At 40.7% G+C, this 14,699-nt stretch overlaps 1 protein-coding gene across 1 annotated transcript in view; it reads right to left on the bottom strand.

The window, feature by feature from the left end:
* The window catches only part of CMTR1 (cap methyltransferase 1), a 28,587-nt gene that overhangs the window by 13,446 nt on the left and 442 nt on the right, over positions 1 to 14,699 (bottom strand). Inside the window, exons 2-11 of the mRNA XM_057370880.1 lie at positions 12,900 to 13,043; positions 9,481 to 9,623; positions 7,008 to 7,166; positions 6,514 to 6,606; positions 5,711 to 5,782; positions 4,356 to 4,450; positions 4,177 to 4,249; positions 3,781 to 3,979; positions 1,220 to 1,338; positions 863 to 959 (exon numbers count right to left, since the gene is read on the bottom strand). Coding sequence (XP_057226863.1) covers positions 863 to 959; positions 1,220 to 1,338; positions 3,781 to 3,979; positions 4,177 to 4,249; positions 4,356 to 4,450; positions 5,711 to 5,782; positions 6,514 to 6,606; positions 7,008 to 7,166; positions 9,481 to 9,623; positions 12,900 to 13,029 — 1,180 coding nt within the window. The 5' untranslated portion in view covers positions 13,030 to 13,043. The remainder of the gene's footprint in view (positions 1 to 862; positions 960 to 1,219; positions 1,339 to 3,780; positions 3,980 to 4,176; positions 4,250 to 4,355; positions 4,451 to 5,710; positions 5,783 to 6,513; positions 6,607 to 7,007; positions 7,167 to 9,480; positions 9,624 to 12,899; positions 13,044 to 14,699) is intronic.

The raw sequence follows: 14,699 nt of genomic DNA, 5'->3' as shown, positions 1-14,699 counted from the left end.
AGGAACCTCAGGCTAGAGGAGAAGACTAACAGATGTTACCTAAATGGAGTAACTTGCCATCTAGAGRGRAAAGAGTCTRTGTTGCCTCTCTCCTTCAAACAARATTCCCCATTTCCCCAAGAAAAAARCAGGCATTTGTACAGAACTATCATCTGCCCATGTAAGAAAGACTTAAAGAAGGCTGCCCCTTTAATCGTATCACATTTGAGACTACTGCTAAGTAGATCAYTGCCTCAGGTTCTTCTAAACATAGGGCACAAGATGAAAATTATAATTTTGTCTTCTATACCAGTGCCAAAGGCTAATTAACTCAGTGGAAGAGAGAAGCCATCAAAATCAGACACAGCTGCAACATCCATCATTCAGCAACAATGACATACAGCTAAGAGAGGGTGTGGCATCATTATAGATGATCACATAGATGGCAGATTTAAAGGAGAAAAGCCTTTAAAAGTAAGARGAAAGGATGAACTGGATAAAGACAACTTTGTTCCCTTCAGCTGGAATATTCAGGAAGTTGGTCCAGCTACTGCCATAAAACTCAGATATACTGTCCAGTTATAACACTGCATGACCTTACCCCAAGACAGCTACATAATCCAACAAATTAGGTGCTTTAAATTAATGCATTTTAACTCATGCTTTAAACTACAAGCAAAATAGACACAGATAATCTTATCTTTCTGACCAGTTCTTTCAGCTTTGTGACAACCACCTCAAGATTTAYGCATACACATTCAGTTCTGTGCAACTGGGCCTCACAGMAGCRCAGACTTCAAGGAACTGATAAAAAYTGTAGWGCAAYATTCCCCRGTGCCACCCACACCTTAGAGAAGGAGGAAGATTGATGGACAAAACATACCTGTCCGGACAATGGACAATGCTGTAAGGAACTGGCAAAGCATGAGTTGTTTGCTTAGGATTTCTTGCAGATTCTCCTGACCCTCCACTGAGAAACCCTGCAAAGCACATAGCATATGGTTAGTATCTCCACAAATCTGTTGGTCAAACAAAGGACTCTGAGGAACTAATTCATGGAATCATGATAATTTCTATTTCTTAAAGGTAAAAGAACTGACACCAAGAATGTTAATGGCAAGACTTGGCGAATTTCACATTGTAGCTACAAACACAATGCCAAATACACTACTGTATGCAGACTGAGGTGTCAGTTTTGTGAGATTTTTTTCAGTGCAAGAARAAAAAGAAATTGACCCACCCCATCGGCCATTAAGAAATGCACTCCCTTATGATCCGTATTGTCCAAAACAAAATTTTGGAAAGCAGTAATGTTCTCTGATCGAGTGATGTCTCCATCTCCATCAATCCCACCCTCTCCTAAGGAAAAAAAAAAAGAGACAATCATTAACATGTTTGCAAGTACAAACAAAAGATCAGTATGTGCAGATGATCTATTGTATTCAATCAACATTTAGTCAGAGATTACAAAGACCTTAATAGGTGAATAAGCATTAACAAAGTCCCTTGTTCACCATAAAAGATGCTTTTCCATTTAGGAAMATTACTCAGATTGTGTGGTCAGGCTGAAACAAAGCCATATAATAATCATGCTCAAATGATTAGTGGTACATTAGCCTCAGCAAAAGACAAATGAAGACCCTATGACAACATAATATTCTCAWTCAAGCAGGAAGGGCACATAGCTGAACATACTGAAAATGTAAGATTCAACCTCACTGCAGAGCTCAGCTGTTAAAAACATGTTATTACAGACAAGGCAAAATCCTTTATATTATGTATTTGTAACTTTCCACTAAGAATTCAAATTATTCCAAAGAAACATAATGGTCTATTTTCAAACACAATGTAATCTGGACTTTAAAAAAGCAACCCCCAAAAAAACCTGTGAAAAAGTTTATAAAGAGAGTAGGGAAAGAGATGGAGGGTTTTGTGCACAAAYACTCATACAGTTTTCTCATATGGTCTTTTAAAACAGAGCTACACTATCCCACAGCTSGTGTTTTAGAAAGCTGGTCTAAGGTGTATTGTAGAGCTCACCAATTCTCCCTTCAGGAAGCCTGAATTTCTATTTGGTATTAGTCCCTGTAAATCTTCAACAACTACAGATTCTATTAACTCAACTGGAGGACTAGAAAGCAGAAGAGACCAGAATGCATGGTAGTCTTTTGATAACTAAATTCCTCACCAACCATCCTGTCAATAAGTGAAGTGATGGAATTTACCTTCTTGACAACAGAAATATCATGGCAAGCTACTTCCTTCCYATCAGTGGAAGAGAGCCTGTACACACCTCACTAGACTTCACAGCATAACAGAAAGGGATCAGAAAATTAATCAAAATCATTGGGCTATTAATTTCTCCACATATCTCCTCTTCTCCACTACACCAATTTGCAGCGAGTTATGAAGACCCAAACACTGCAACCATTAGGTCAAGGTGTTTATCKGCCTTGCTGCCCTTGCCATGAACCTTCACTTTAACTAAGAACCAATCCTTATGTGTAATAACCATTCTCTAAGAGTTCATACTCAGGTGTCAAGAGCAACAGACAACAAGAGTCAGAGTGGTGGGGAGAAAAAAAAARCCACACAAAGCACAACAACAGAAAAGCAAACCCTCTTCTCTGCAAGACAGACACTTTGCAGTTTCTTTTATACAGTCTGAAATAAGAAGCACAAAYACTAGCAATCCTTGAATTTCCCCTCCTAATCATAAAGGCAAGGCAGATGGAGGGCTCATACATATCACCAGGATTAACAAGTTACCATGCATGAGATGAGATGCAGCAATTGTCTGTAAACACCTGTTTAGTCTGGCTCAAAGCAAGGTAAAACATGTTAACATAATAAACTTCCTTGGATTAAGTACCTCAGTCAGTCACAGTGATTCAGATACAGCCTCTAGCCCAAATCTGTTTTATTTATCTTTACTAGGAGCCCACAATCAATTATCAGAACACAGCTAGAGAGGTCTGATATAGAAACATGCTGACRGTGAGGCAAATGAGGTTTCTATCTCTGGCTCTGCTAATAGAGCTTTGGGCAAATCAGGAGGCTGGAGCACCTCTCCCATGAGGACAGACTGAGAACACAGAGGCTGTTCAGCCTAGAGAGGATACGGCTCTAGGGACTCCAGGCACCTTTCAGTACCTAAAGTGGGCTACAGGAAAGATGGGAAGAGACTTCTTATCAGGGAGCACAGTGAACAGAATAACAGATAATGGCTTTAAACTGAAAGACAGTATATTTATATTAGACATTAGCRAGAAATTCTTTACTCAGAGTGATGAGTTACTGGGACACATAGCCCAAAGAAGTTGTGGACACCCAGTCTCTGCTCAGACTTGGATGGGGCTTTGAGCAACCTGGTCTYGTGGAAGGTGTCCCTGTTCACAGCAGGAAGGTTGKAGMTAGAYGATTTTCAAAGTYCTTTCCAACCCACACAATTCTRTGATTCTAAAATAAGTCATCTCATTCACTGTTCTTCAGACTGAGATCAGTGATGTGAGAAAAACACAGCCRAACAATTTTAAAGCACTCCATAATGTTCAGATAAGCAAAGTACTTAAATATCAAATACTACAATGAAGCACATTCCCAGGCAGAAAAAGTACCTGATATGCAAGCTCACCAATCTCAATTATTTTCTCCAATGACAGTCCCCTTCTACCTTGCAAAATGGGCTCTCCAAGACTTCTCCAAGATCCCCCTGCTGGTATCAATACCAGTCCTGCCACTAATACAGAGGGTGCAGCCTAAGCAAAAACATCAGGTAACACTCATGGGTGCACTACATACCATAATAAGGTTCAAAGAGCTCACTGGAAGCAGAATAGAAGTCCTCCAGTTTAAAATCATTTGGTCCTTTCAAAGTCATGCCAAATCCTTTTGCATGCCACTTTCGCCTCCACAAGACATATTCAGAGAAGCCTCCAGGACCAGCACACACATCAGCAAAATAGAGCAGCTCTGCATCATATTCCTTTATCAAAGGCACCTGCAAAAAGAAACTGAGGAAATTCTACTGATCCGTAACAGCTCCCATCAGTCAAAGYACATACACCATAAACGACACTGCTCAGAGGAATCTTTCAAGTACCTGTTTTCCCAGCTAATATCCTAAGTATTCTCCTTTCTTCCCACCTCCCACATTCTCTAAGAAAGCACTCCTATTTGAAAGTTAGAAGCACTCACCCCTTGGTAGTCCTTAGGGTTTGTAAACATGTAGTCAAAGACATGGTCCATATTTGCCATCTTCATYGCAGCTCTGTGAACATAAGAATAGGACCTTACGAAGCTTCATCCTTGGCTCCCACAGCTGAAAATTGACATAAATGGGAAAGGGACTACACTACTTTAGACATTCTACAAACCTGTTCAGAAAGAAAGCTCCACGGATCATCTCATAGGGGTTAGACCTTGTTCGGGCTCGACGCATTTCTTCTCCATCCAGCTCATCAAATACGCTCTGCACAAACAGAAACAAAGTTCTGCTGGACCTGACACAGGCTAGAGAGCTAGGTAGGCATCAGTATATCCTATCTTCTTGCTTCTCTCTCCCTAGACAGCATAYTCCATGCAGGATTGGTTCACCAATACAAAATGTTTTTCCATCTCATAATGGTATCTGCTCTTCTTCTAAGCCACCTCAGGTCTTAAGCAAATTTAATGACTGGCAAATTCTGTACTGATAGCTCCAAAGCCTGATAATCTGGTTAGCCACCTCAAAAGCAGTCYCAGCCTATAGTATTTTTCTCACATACATACACACACTCTACTGCAATATACAAGGGCATGATAAAAGCTAGGAGGGAAGACAGCACACACAAGGGAAGACTACACACACAAGAAAAGAAGGGGAGCTCAATTCCTTGGTTTATTCAAGCCTTCAGCCTTTCAGTCACACTAAGGGCAAGAGACTTTTCAATCACCTCTTGTGCTGGTTTTGGTTGGGGTAGAGGTAATTTGTTTCATAGTAGCTAGTATGGAGATACATTTTAGATTTGTGATGGAAACAGTGCTGATAAACCAGAGATGTTTTTGTTATTTCTCGGCAGTGTTTGAACAGCATTAAAGCCGTTTTTTCTTCCTCTAGCACCCTGCCAGTGAGTAGGCTGGGAGTGCACTCTTGTGAAGTTTGGAGGGGACATACATGAGACAGCTGAGCCCAACTGTCCAAATTGATATTCCATACTATATCCCATCATGCTCAGTATATAAAGCTGGGGGAAGAAGATRGGACATTCAAAGTTAGGGCTTTTGTCTTTCCAAGTAACACTTGCACATGATGGAGCCATGCTCTCCTAGAGATAGATGGCTGAACACCTGCATCCCCACAGGAACTAGTGAATTAGCTCCTTGTTTTACYTTCCTTCCATTGAGTGGCTTTTGCTTTATTCATTGACTTGTCTTTATCTCAACCCATGAGTTTTKCAGTTTTATCCCTCCCATGCTCTCCCCAGTCCTGCTGGTTGRAGGAGTGAGTGAGCAGCTGCARGGGGCTTCATTACTGGCTGGAGTTAAACCAAGACAATACCTTAGAAGGCTMAAGTTCAAAAAAGGTTGCTGAATGGATAGTAAAAACCAGGATGCTAGGTCATCCCAGCAATATGGAGGTGACAGAGGATATTCTGAGCTCTTGTCAATTATCTAACTACTCAATMTTTTTCAATTAGTTATTTCACTTGCTTTCCCAGCATTTCAGTTCCTCTCTAAAAAGTGGGCTCACCTTGCACTGCAGGACATTACGTAGAAGCTCTTCATTACAGAACTCTGTTTCATCTTCAATCATCAACTTCCTCTGCAACAGGACAAAAAGCACAGCAATCAGCATGATATTGTCTTTTCAGAACGCAGAATGTAACAGTAGTGGATGAGGGCTGCCAACCACATACTAGGCTGTATTAGCAAAAGTGTGGCAATCAGGCTGAGGAATTATTCTCCCGTGTCAGGYATCTTGAGACCACATTATGAAATACTGTATCTACTTTAGCACTCCCCAGTACAAAAACAGACATACTGGAGCAAGACCAGCAAAAGGGCCACCAAAATGACAAGGGGAAAAAAGCACCTCGTGTGTGACAAAAAAGCTGAGAAGTTTGTTCAGAATGCAGAAAGGGAGATYCTATTGCTGTACCTAACAGTGGGACAACTTCCTAACAACAGGAGACAGAAAAGATTGACCTACGGTCCTAGATATGTACAATGATATGACAAGAAAGAAGACACAAAAACCACATAAAAAATGCCAGTTAGCTATGTGGAAATTTTCTTTCGTCAACTGGGTCATCAAACACTGAACAGATGCCCAAAGAGGTTGTAAAGTTTCTATCCTTGAAGATACTCAAAACAACCAAACAAGCAACCTGAGCAGATCTAGCTGGATCTGCTTTAAGCATGAAGCTAAACTAGCAATCTTCAGAGGCTGTTCACAGTCTAGGCTATTCTACAACKATCTGACATGGCAACTGACCCGGGCTGAGTAGCCCTGCTTTGTCTTAGGCTGGTAAGTACCAAGACATTAAAATTTACCTTCCCCACAGTCATCCACTCCTTCAGCTCCTGGGCACCTGGGATCTCTGTGGTACACTCAGGACACCAGTCCACCTTCTCGTAGGCACTGGGCTGCAACCACAAGTCATGGGAAGAGGCAAAGATGTTTTTACTAGAAAAATACAAAAACTAATTGCTCCCYAAAGCTTTGCCTCCCAATGCTAGCATAAGGGGTTATGCCATGAGTTCAGGGCCAACCACAGTTTTTCCTCCTGGACTAAAACATGTCTTATTTCTTTTCAAAATTAAAAAAGACCCCAAACATCTCCACCATAGAAAAAAAAACCCTCACCACTTTCCCCTTTATTAGAGTTTGATAATCAAGGCAAAACAAAAGTCAAGTGTTYAAAGTACAGCTTAGAAACACTGGAAAAGAGACAGTTGCCAAAAACCCCCTACACTTGCTTTACACATTGTCACAGTTTTTGCTGAACACAACAACAGAAATGGGACTTAAAACAGAAAGCACTTACCTCTGGCTCATCCTGCCAATCAATATTGAGCTCCCCATCAAATCCTTTGAGGGTCAGGCCAAAGCCTCTCCTTCCCTTCTGATTGGAGGCCTCAACAATATCCTTCCTGCCTTGGCCATATTTTCCCAGACCTTCTCCTTCCCGGAAGCCCATCTTGGCCTATAAAGAGAGCAAAGGGAACACACTGAGGCAAGTAGAATTGAGTTTATGTACTACTGCTAAGGTCAAAGACTAGTGAGGAAAATGGCACATCATCCTGAAGTGACTTGAAGGCACTGAGCATCTTTAATCTCAGTTGTAGCTTTCAGGACTTTCGAGTGAGTTCACTTCACTGAGGCGGGATACTAAAAAAAACTTGATCTGAAGAATGTTTGAGATGACAGCAAATTACAAAAGGTTCAGTAATGCAGAAACAGCCTGCTCAGAAGGAGAAGTAGTGAGGTGCCTASAGCCACTCATCACAGGGTTCAGTAAACATGGGAGGGTCATAAAAAAAAGATGCTGGTACCAGAAAAAAAATCATGTTGTGATGATATTCTTTGTTGACAACATGCATTCACATGTATTTCAAGTATCAGTTAAAACTTCAGGTAAAACTCAGAGGAGGAATGCAAGGCACACTGCTCCTGACACGCATACACATCTCKTAGGTTAGAAGAACTATGTTCATTAACTGCTGTTTTTTTCAGGCTTTTCTCTTACTAAATTTTAGCAATAAGAGAGCAATAACAAAAAGCAGGGATTTAGTCAATTTCACATGTACAAGGCAGTAAGGAAATAGCAAACTTAATGACTATTTCACTTTGAATGTTATCYACATACCCCTTCCTGTGAGAAACAAAAACATTGTTTGTTACCAATCTATGAGAAACAACACAAAAACATCTGACAGGTTTTATACAAAGGTACATGATTTTTTCCCATTGCCTTTGCTCTGAATCAGACTTTGAAGGATATACACCAGATGTCACAGCCACCGAATCTGTTTTACAACAGTTTTCCAAGGACAGAATTTTGAAAATCTATTAATTAAGGGCAAATTTCTTTTTACTTACCCAATGCTGTCAAATCATTCAACCAAACTTGATATCACATCAGTCTTTAAAATCAAATTKATGAGGCCTTATAAAAAAAGGTCCCATAGATTCAGTAGTAAAAGCTCCTGTGTTGGGGCAACTGGAAACTCACTTCCTCACTGGCTCAGGAGAAAACTCAAAGGATAGACAGTCTTACTCTAGAATCAGCAAACTGCTGCCCAGTGCCAAAAATGCACAGGGACACATTTTGAATGATCAGCAACAGGATTTAACTACAGAGAGGAACAATCAGCAACTCTCAGCCTCTGGATCCCATTGAATTTTTAATTCAGCAGGAAAGTTTGTTTCATCTAGAGCTATGATCTTGCTCGCCAGCAGCATTCCAACTCCTTGGGAAGCAGTACCTGCTCCCTGTTCCCACTAGCTAGCACTTCCTAGCTTCCAGCAGAACACTAAACTTCTACCTTAGCAAAGGCAGATACAAGCTGGCCTACCACCACAGAAAGATAACCAACTCAAGCTCCTGTGAGTACAGCACCAGCACAGAATAAAGGGAGACACACAGTCAGCCCCTCAGTGAGTCCCAAACTTTCTGTCACATTTCAAGCCATACACAACTATACAGCTCATCTTCTCTGCTGCCCTCAGAAATAATATTTTTGTTTCTCTGTTCTTTCATGGTTACGAGATACTCATGCTACTACAGTGACAAAGTTTGCATCAGGAAACAAGCATGCATCAAAAGACTCTATTTCTCTTCAACCTAATGTTGCCTTAAATTCAGGAACAAGCTGCCAAATTTGGTTCTACCATGAGAAAGGGACAATCAACTATTTTCTCAGAACTTTTTAAATGCACTTTCTTCCCCATGCTAACATTATGCAATTGAGAGGTGGCTGATCACTTTCAAAGTTTAGCTGTCACAGTCACTATCCTTTACAATTCCCTGTCTAAGAAATTTCCAGCCCTACATAAAGCAGAGTGGTATGACTTGAAAGGGAAAGAAATACCTTAATAATTAGGGTAATAATTCTCCAAAAGTATACCAGCCAGCCTCCAAGACCAAATAAATCAATGGCAATCATAGAATTTGCTAAGGCCTTTCTTACAAAGCATTTGTTAAGTTGAGCATAGCAAAACAAGACATGGTAGGACATTCTTTCCAYGCTCAGTAAGCTGACTGACCCAGAGACCCTTTCCTTCTTCTTCATCTCCCTGCTCCCAGGCCTTGAACACARATCAACTTTCTTTTTTAAAAGATTCCCTTAAACCAAGATCTCTCAGCTTCCCCCAACTGCTGCAAGTCAACGGCTCAAATATGCAGAGAACCCTGCTACAAAGAAGGTCAGAATCAAAGTACTTTGTTATAAAAACTGGTATTTTCACATTGTTCTTGTCAGTTCTTTATAGTTTGGTCCAAAACTATTTTGACCTACCATAAGCTTCTGGGAGACACTGTTATACATGGAGTAGCGAGATGAAGTACCCTCCACGAGAGAGTCTTGTTTGAACTCATTGCTGAAGACTGGTCTTTTTTCATCATTCTCACTGTCAGACCCACTGGTGCTACTGGAAGACTCTGAAAACAAATWAAAAAGTGACAATGAAAATAAATATTAAATGGAAGTAAGACATCTCAGTGAACACATTAGAATATAGCATGACTCTTCAAATCCTCTGAACAGACACACAGAGRACACTTGATTATCTCAAATGTGCTTTAGGAAGCATGCAGGTATAACATAAAACACCCTGTGAAACCAACACTTGGTTATCTTTCCATCTGCCTCAGGGACACACACAGCCTCTCTGAGCCAATGGATTCCAGGCCCCACAAAGGGCTGGGTAAACCCCATCACACCAGCAGAGCATCCACATCATGACCACGATAGTAGTGTGGTGTGCCTGACCTTTGCAATGCTCCTGAGGAACTGCGAAGGATCACAGGGATTCTATTCTCTCCTGAGAACAGTGACATGATGAAACATACTGAATTTTCCTCCATATCCTACCTAACCATAATCCATCCCCAATTTAGCCAAAAACCCACATCAAGTATGCAGGCATCTACCAAATGGCCAACCCTGCAGAAAGAAGAGAAAGTTGCACTTATTATACTTAGTTTGACCCCTACTATCCAATCAAATAGCAAGGWTCCCCAACTTCACTACAGCAAATGAGTTTTTCACCTCTAGAGTTTACTGATACACAGAAATTCAAGTGAAAGATAAGGTCAGAAGATACCAATTGTTTTAAAAATACCTAGGAGAGGTTTGAGGAAAAACTTAATGACTCAAGTCAATGGTTCAATCAAGGTGATAAGTACCAACAGACAAAGCAGGCACTCAAAATAAACCTTTCTCACAAAAAACTGATGCTGCAGAACGTTCACAGGTATCAAACAATGAAGCTCTGTCTGTGCCTAGCTCCACCTTGAGATCCAGTTGGTAAGAACCTAGACCTGTATGAGCTGTATAGTGCTCATTGGTGCTCTACAGTTCTGAGGTGCCCAAACCTATCTGTTCCAGGCAGGATCTAACTAGGATCTTGGCAGGAATCATGGCAGTTTCATTTGTCTCAGCCCCCTCTGCACCAGCTGAGTGCTGAGRGAGGCCCTACAATCCAGTGAGTCCTTCCATTTTTCCTGAGGTAATATCACTATGAAGATCAAGCAGTGGCACAAGTTTCCTTCCAAATTTGCCTCATCAGTCATACTACRGGAGCAGCAATCCACAGCAAGCACAGCCATGCTCTGCATTGGAMCACTGCCTCTTGAGCTCCCTTGTTTGCCAAGTGCTAGAAATCATTTTGTGCAACTTTGTACAATTAGGGGAAGCAGAACTACAAAGTCGCCCTGAGATAACACAGGAAATAGTTAGCAGAGTTGATATTTTTGTTTATTACTTAAAAAGAAATTATGTAGCTCCACTGAAGTGTTAAAAAAACCCAAAAGAGATTATAATACTTAAAAAAAGGATTGAAGYTTTCTTACATTACTCTAATTTAAACAAAACCACAAGACTATTTCTCTCTCAACTCACAGATCTCTGTATTTTCCTGTTCTGGAAAACTGAGCATCAGTGAAGTAACAGGAAACAACTGAAAAATTAGCAAAAAAAGGCCATTACAAGAAAGTGAAGTAAAAATGAAAGACACCACAGTGAAACAGACAACTGTAGTTAAAACCCCTTCAATGTGTCCTCAGTGCTTGTTGTTGACCTATCAGTTTTTAAGATTCAGGACTTGTGTCCCCATATAACTACTACGCTAGCATTTTGCAGTATCAACCTTTGTGTCTTCCAGCTCGAGACAAGGAAGGCTATGATTCAACTTGTGTCTGCAACATTCTATACCCAACTTGATTTTCAAACATCAGTCGTACAAGATACATTTCTGTTTCTTTCACAGAGTTCTTAGCTAAGAACATGCTTACAAATTATTTTTGCTTTAAGGTCARTTACTGCTTTCTGTTTCTTCGGTACACAGCTTCAGTTAACTTTGCTACCTATTTTTAAGTTGTGTCTTATTTTCTAGAGACTCTTAATGTGCCTCAAACACAATACCCACTACATAAGTCTCAATGGGAGCCCTTCACTACGCTTCTTGTTTTTAATTTGCTAAACCATGCTCAGCTGAGATTAGATCTCAAATCACTTCTTTTCCCCACCTCCCTTCTTTCACCAGAAACCACAATGGGTGTAACAGACTACTRAACAATTAACCCTACCCAAAATGTTGTCTTTGAACTGTATCAACTTGTTTCTTAAACACCATGGCTTATGAGCAATTTTGAGCCCATTGAGCCCATTYTGACCCACAATAATCAAAAGGGGGGAAAAATGAAAAAAACATTAGTTTGATTTTTTTTAGCTCTGGCCTGAGTGCATAGAACATTCCCTACCCCAGCTCTCACATTCTGCACCTCTGACCTCCTCACACACCTTAGACTTTGCCAGACAGGTGTACACACAATACCCACAACTACAGCTACTCCCAAACTGACCCACTCATCTTCCACACACATCCCCTTCCATTTTCACAAGGGAATGCTTCTTTATGTGTTAAGGCTCTCAAGTACTTCATGACCATGGGAAATCCTAAGAGTGAAGTAGCAGGCATGAGGCAGCCTGAAGTACCATCCTGGGAAGTTTAAAGTGTCCCACAACAACKATACCAATTGTGTAGGGCATGCACCTCATCTGTGGTATATCCCAGCTCCAGATGAGAAAGCACACTCCAAGAAAAAGGAAGKAATTAGTTAACTCTGAAACAGATTTTCTTTTCGAAACAAAACACCTGTGAGCTCTCACACCTCTGTTCTCCCCTGGAAAAATCACACTGAGCCAGCAAACGAGATTGTCCTACAATGYAGGAGCCCCAATCAAATGGCCCCTTTGCATTCATGTCCATTTCTCCCATCTGAAGAAATGTTGTAAGACTACTGATTTCTTTTTTTCCTCTTAAGCAAAATTATGATGCYTCTTTATGGTGTAACACTCGCAACACCTCACTACTGAATTTCCAAACCAGAAACAACTGCTAAGACTGAAYAGATCATTATGACAAGAATCTTTAAAAAGCTTTGGATCATGCATGTCATCTACCTCAAATTCATTTTTCTACATCTGAATTCATACAATTCCCAAATGRAAAGGTTTACATAAGATTTGAAAAAAAGCCTAAAAGAATTCACACTAATCCACGGTTGCGAAAAGAAATAATGTACTTTTTTTTCCTAAAGAGAGAGCATGCCCTTGAAGCTCAGGCTATAAATTAGGACTTAGGAGATGCAGGTTCAATTACTGGTTATTATTTAGATCCCCTGCAGCAGCATATACAAGGTCTCCAACCTTACCTTGAGTAGTATGATTACTAAATTGATTTTCATCATCTGAAGTAGAACTGAGGGTTAGTCCCAAGTCTTCTATCCTCTTCTTCTGCTTAGTTTGGATGCTGCTAAATTCGGGTTCTGTCCTTCTCTTCATTTTTTCCTAAAATGCTAAAAGAAGATGATCACACTTGGCGAACCTTAAGCAAATTAACTCTCTGTAAGACACAGCAGCATAGTGGCATCAATCATRTTAGGGGTAGTTCATTATTATGCTTCTCAAATGTTTTTAGGTAAAGTTATTGGCTTTGYTTGAATCTGACTTTTTAAACAGCTAGTCTAACTAATCAAATGGGAAACTGATAAGGAAGTTTCCCTATTACTGATGAATTTCAAATCACTTCYACAACCTACTTACCCTCACATTCAAGTAGATGAAGTCAATCCAAACAAAGACACTTGGATAACTTAAATATATGGCAGTTCATTATTTCTACTGGATCAAAGACTCATTTTATTCAAACACATTAAAAAAATGTAAGATTAATCTAACGGAGAATACACAAGGTAGAACCAATTCCTTACCAGAGACTCTGAACAACTCTGACCTCACCATTACAAACATTAATTGTTAATAAATTAATGTTTGGGGCTTTCCCACATGACTTTTATAACAGAATTTTATTAAGTATGTGTGCTCAAGTTCTGTGGGGCATTGTGTTTTTCACCAGGAATCATTGTCAAAATTTCAAGCATGTGGATGATAAGCTTTGCATAAACCTAGAGAAAGGTCTAAAGTTAAAAATAGAGCTAATAGAAGCCAGCTTGGAAGGCCTGCAGAGGACAAGAACCAAGGAAACGGAAAGCAGGTGAAAATGTAAGGCAGAAGTCCTTAGCACACCAGCTAAAATCTCCTTGCCACTGAAAAAAAACCCCACAATTAAAACATGATTAGTGTTTATTATTCTACATAGGACTGTTGTTGTAGAAAAGATGCCCCAGGTCACCAATTCAAACCTGCAGTTATCAAGCTTATAGCCACAAGCACATATACGGCAGATAAGGCCAAATCCCCAACTCTGATGGCAAAATGATCCCACAACCTCACTGCACTACGGCTAAGATTTTTTTTTTTCCACCAGAAGTTCTGTTACAGACAACTCACCTTTAAATTGGCTCTTGTCTCAATTTAGGGGTTTGTTTTTTTTCCTTGTTTATCTCTAACAAACTGTGCATGTTATATTGCTTTTGAGACAGTCAAATGAGAGACCAACATGCTCTTAGCTCACCCCACCAGTTCCCTCTTGAGACCTCCACCCTCCAAACCCCACTAAGGGTCCTTCAGYGTGTCTGCCTTGCTGACAAATTTCAAACTATGCAAAATTAAGTGCAAGTTAGGGACACCCAGTCCCTCAGGAGCCCCAGAGCTGCAAGGGAAAGCCCCTCCACATGCCCACCCATGCCCCACAACCCCCTTGCACCACACCACCAGGCTCTCACACGATCATTTAGGTTGAAAAAGACCTCTGAGGTCATCGAGTCCAATCTATGACCAAATACCACCATGTGTACGACACCATGGCACGTCCAGTCTTTCATTAAACATCTCGAGGGATAGTGACTMCACCACTTCCCTGGGCAGCCTATTCCAATGTCTAATCACCTYTTMTGGGGAGAAATTCCTACTGATATCCAATCGAAACCTCTCCTGGCACAGCTTGAAGCCATGTCCTCTTGTCATAGCTGTCTGGCAGAAGAGGCCGATCCCCACCTGGCTACAGCCTCCTTTCATGTGGTTGTAAAGAGCGATAAKGTTTCCCYCAAGCC

The sequence above is a fragment of the Malurus melanocephalus genome, unplaced genomic scaffold, assembly GCF_030028575.1.
Source record: "Malurus melanocephalus ecotype Western Australia unplaced genomic scaffold, MMel_1.1 scaffold_5, whole genome shotgun sequence".
Lineage (NCBI taxonomy): Eukaryota > Metazoa > Chordata > Aves > Passeriformes > Maluridae > Malurus > Malurus melanocephalus.
The sequence above is the reverse complement of the archived record's forward strand: the minus strand, read 5'-3'. Positions and strand labels throughout refer to the sequence as shown.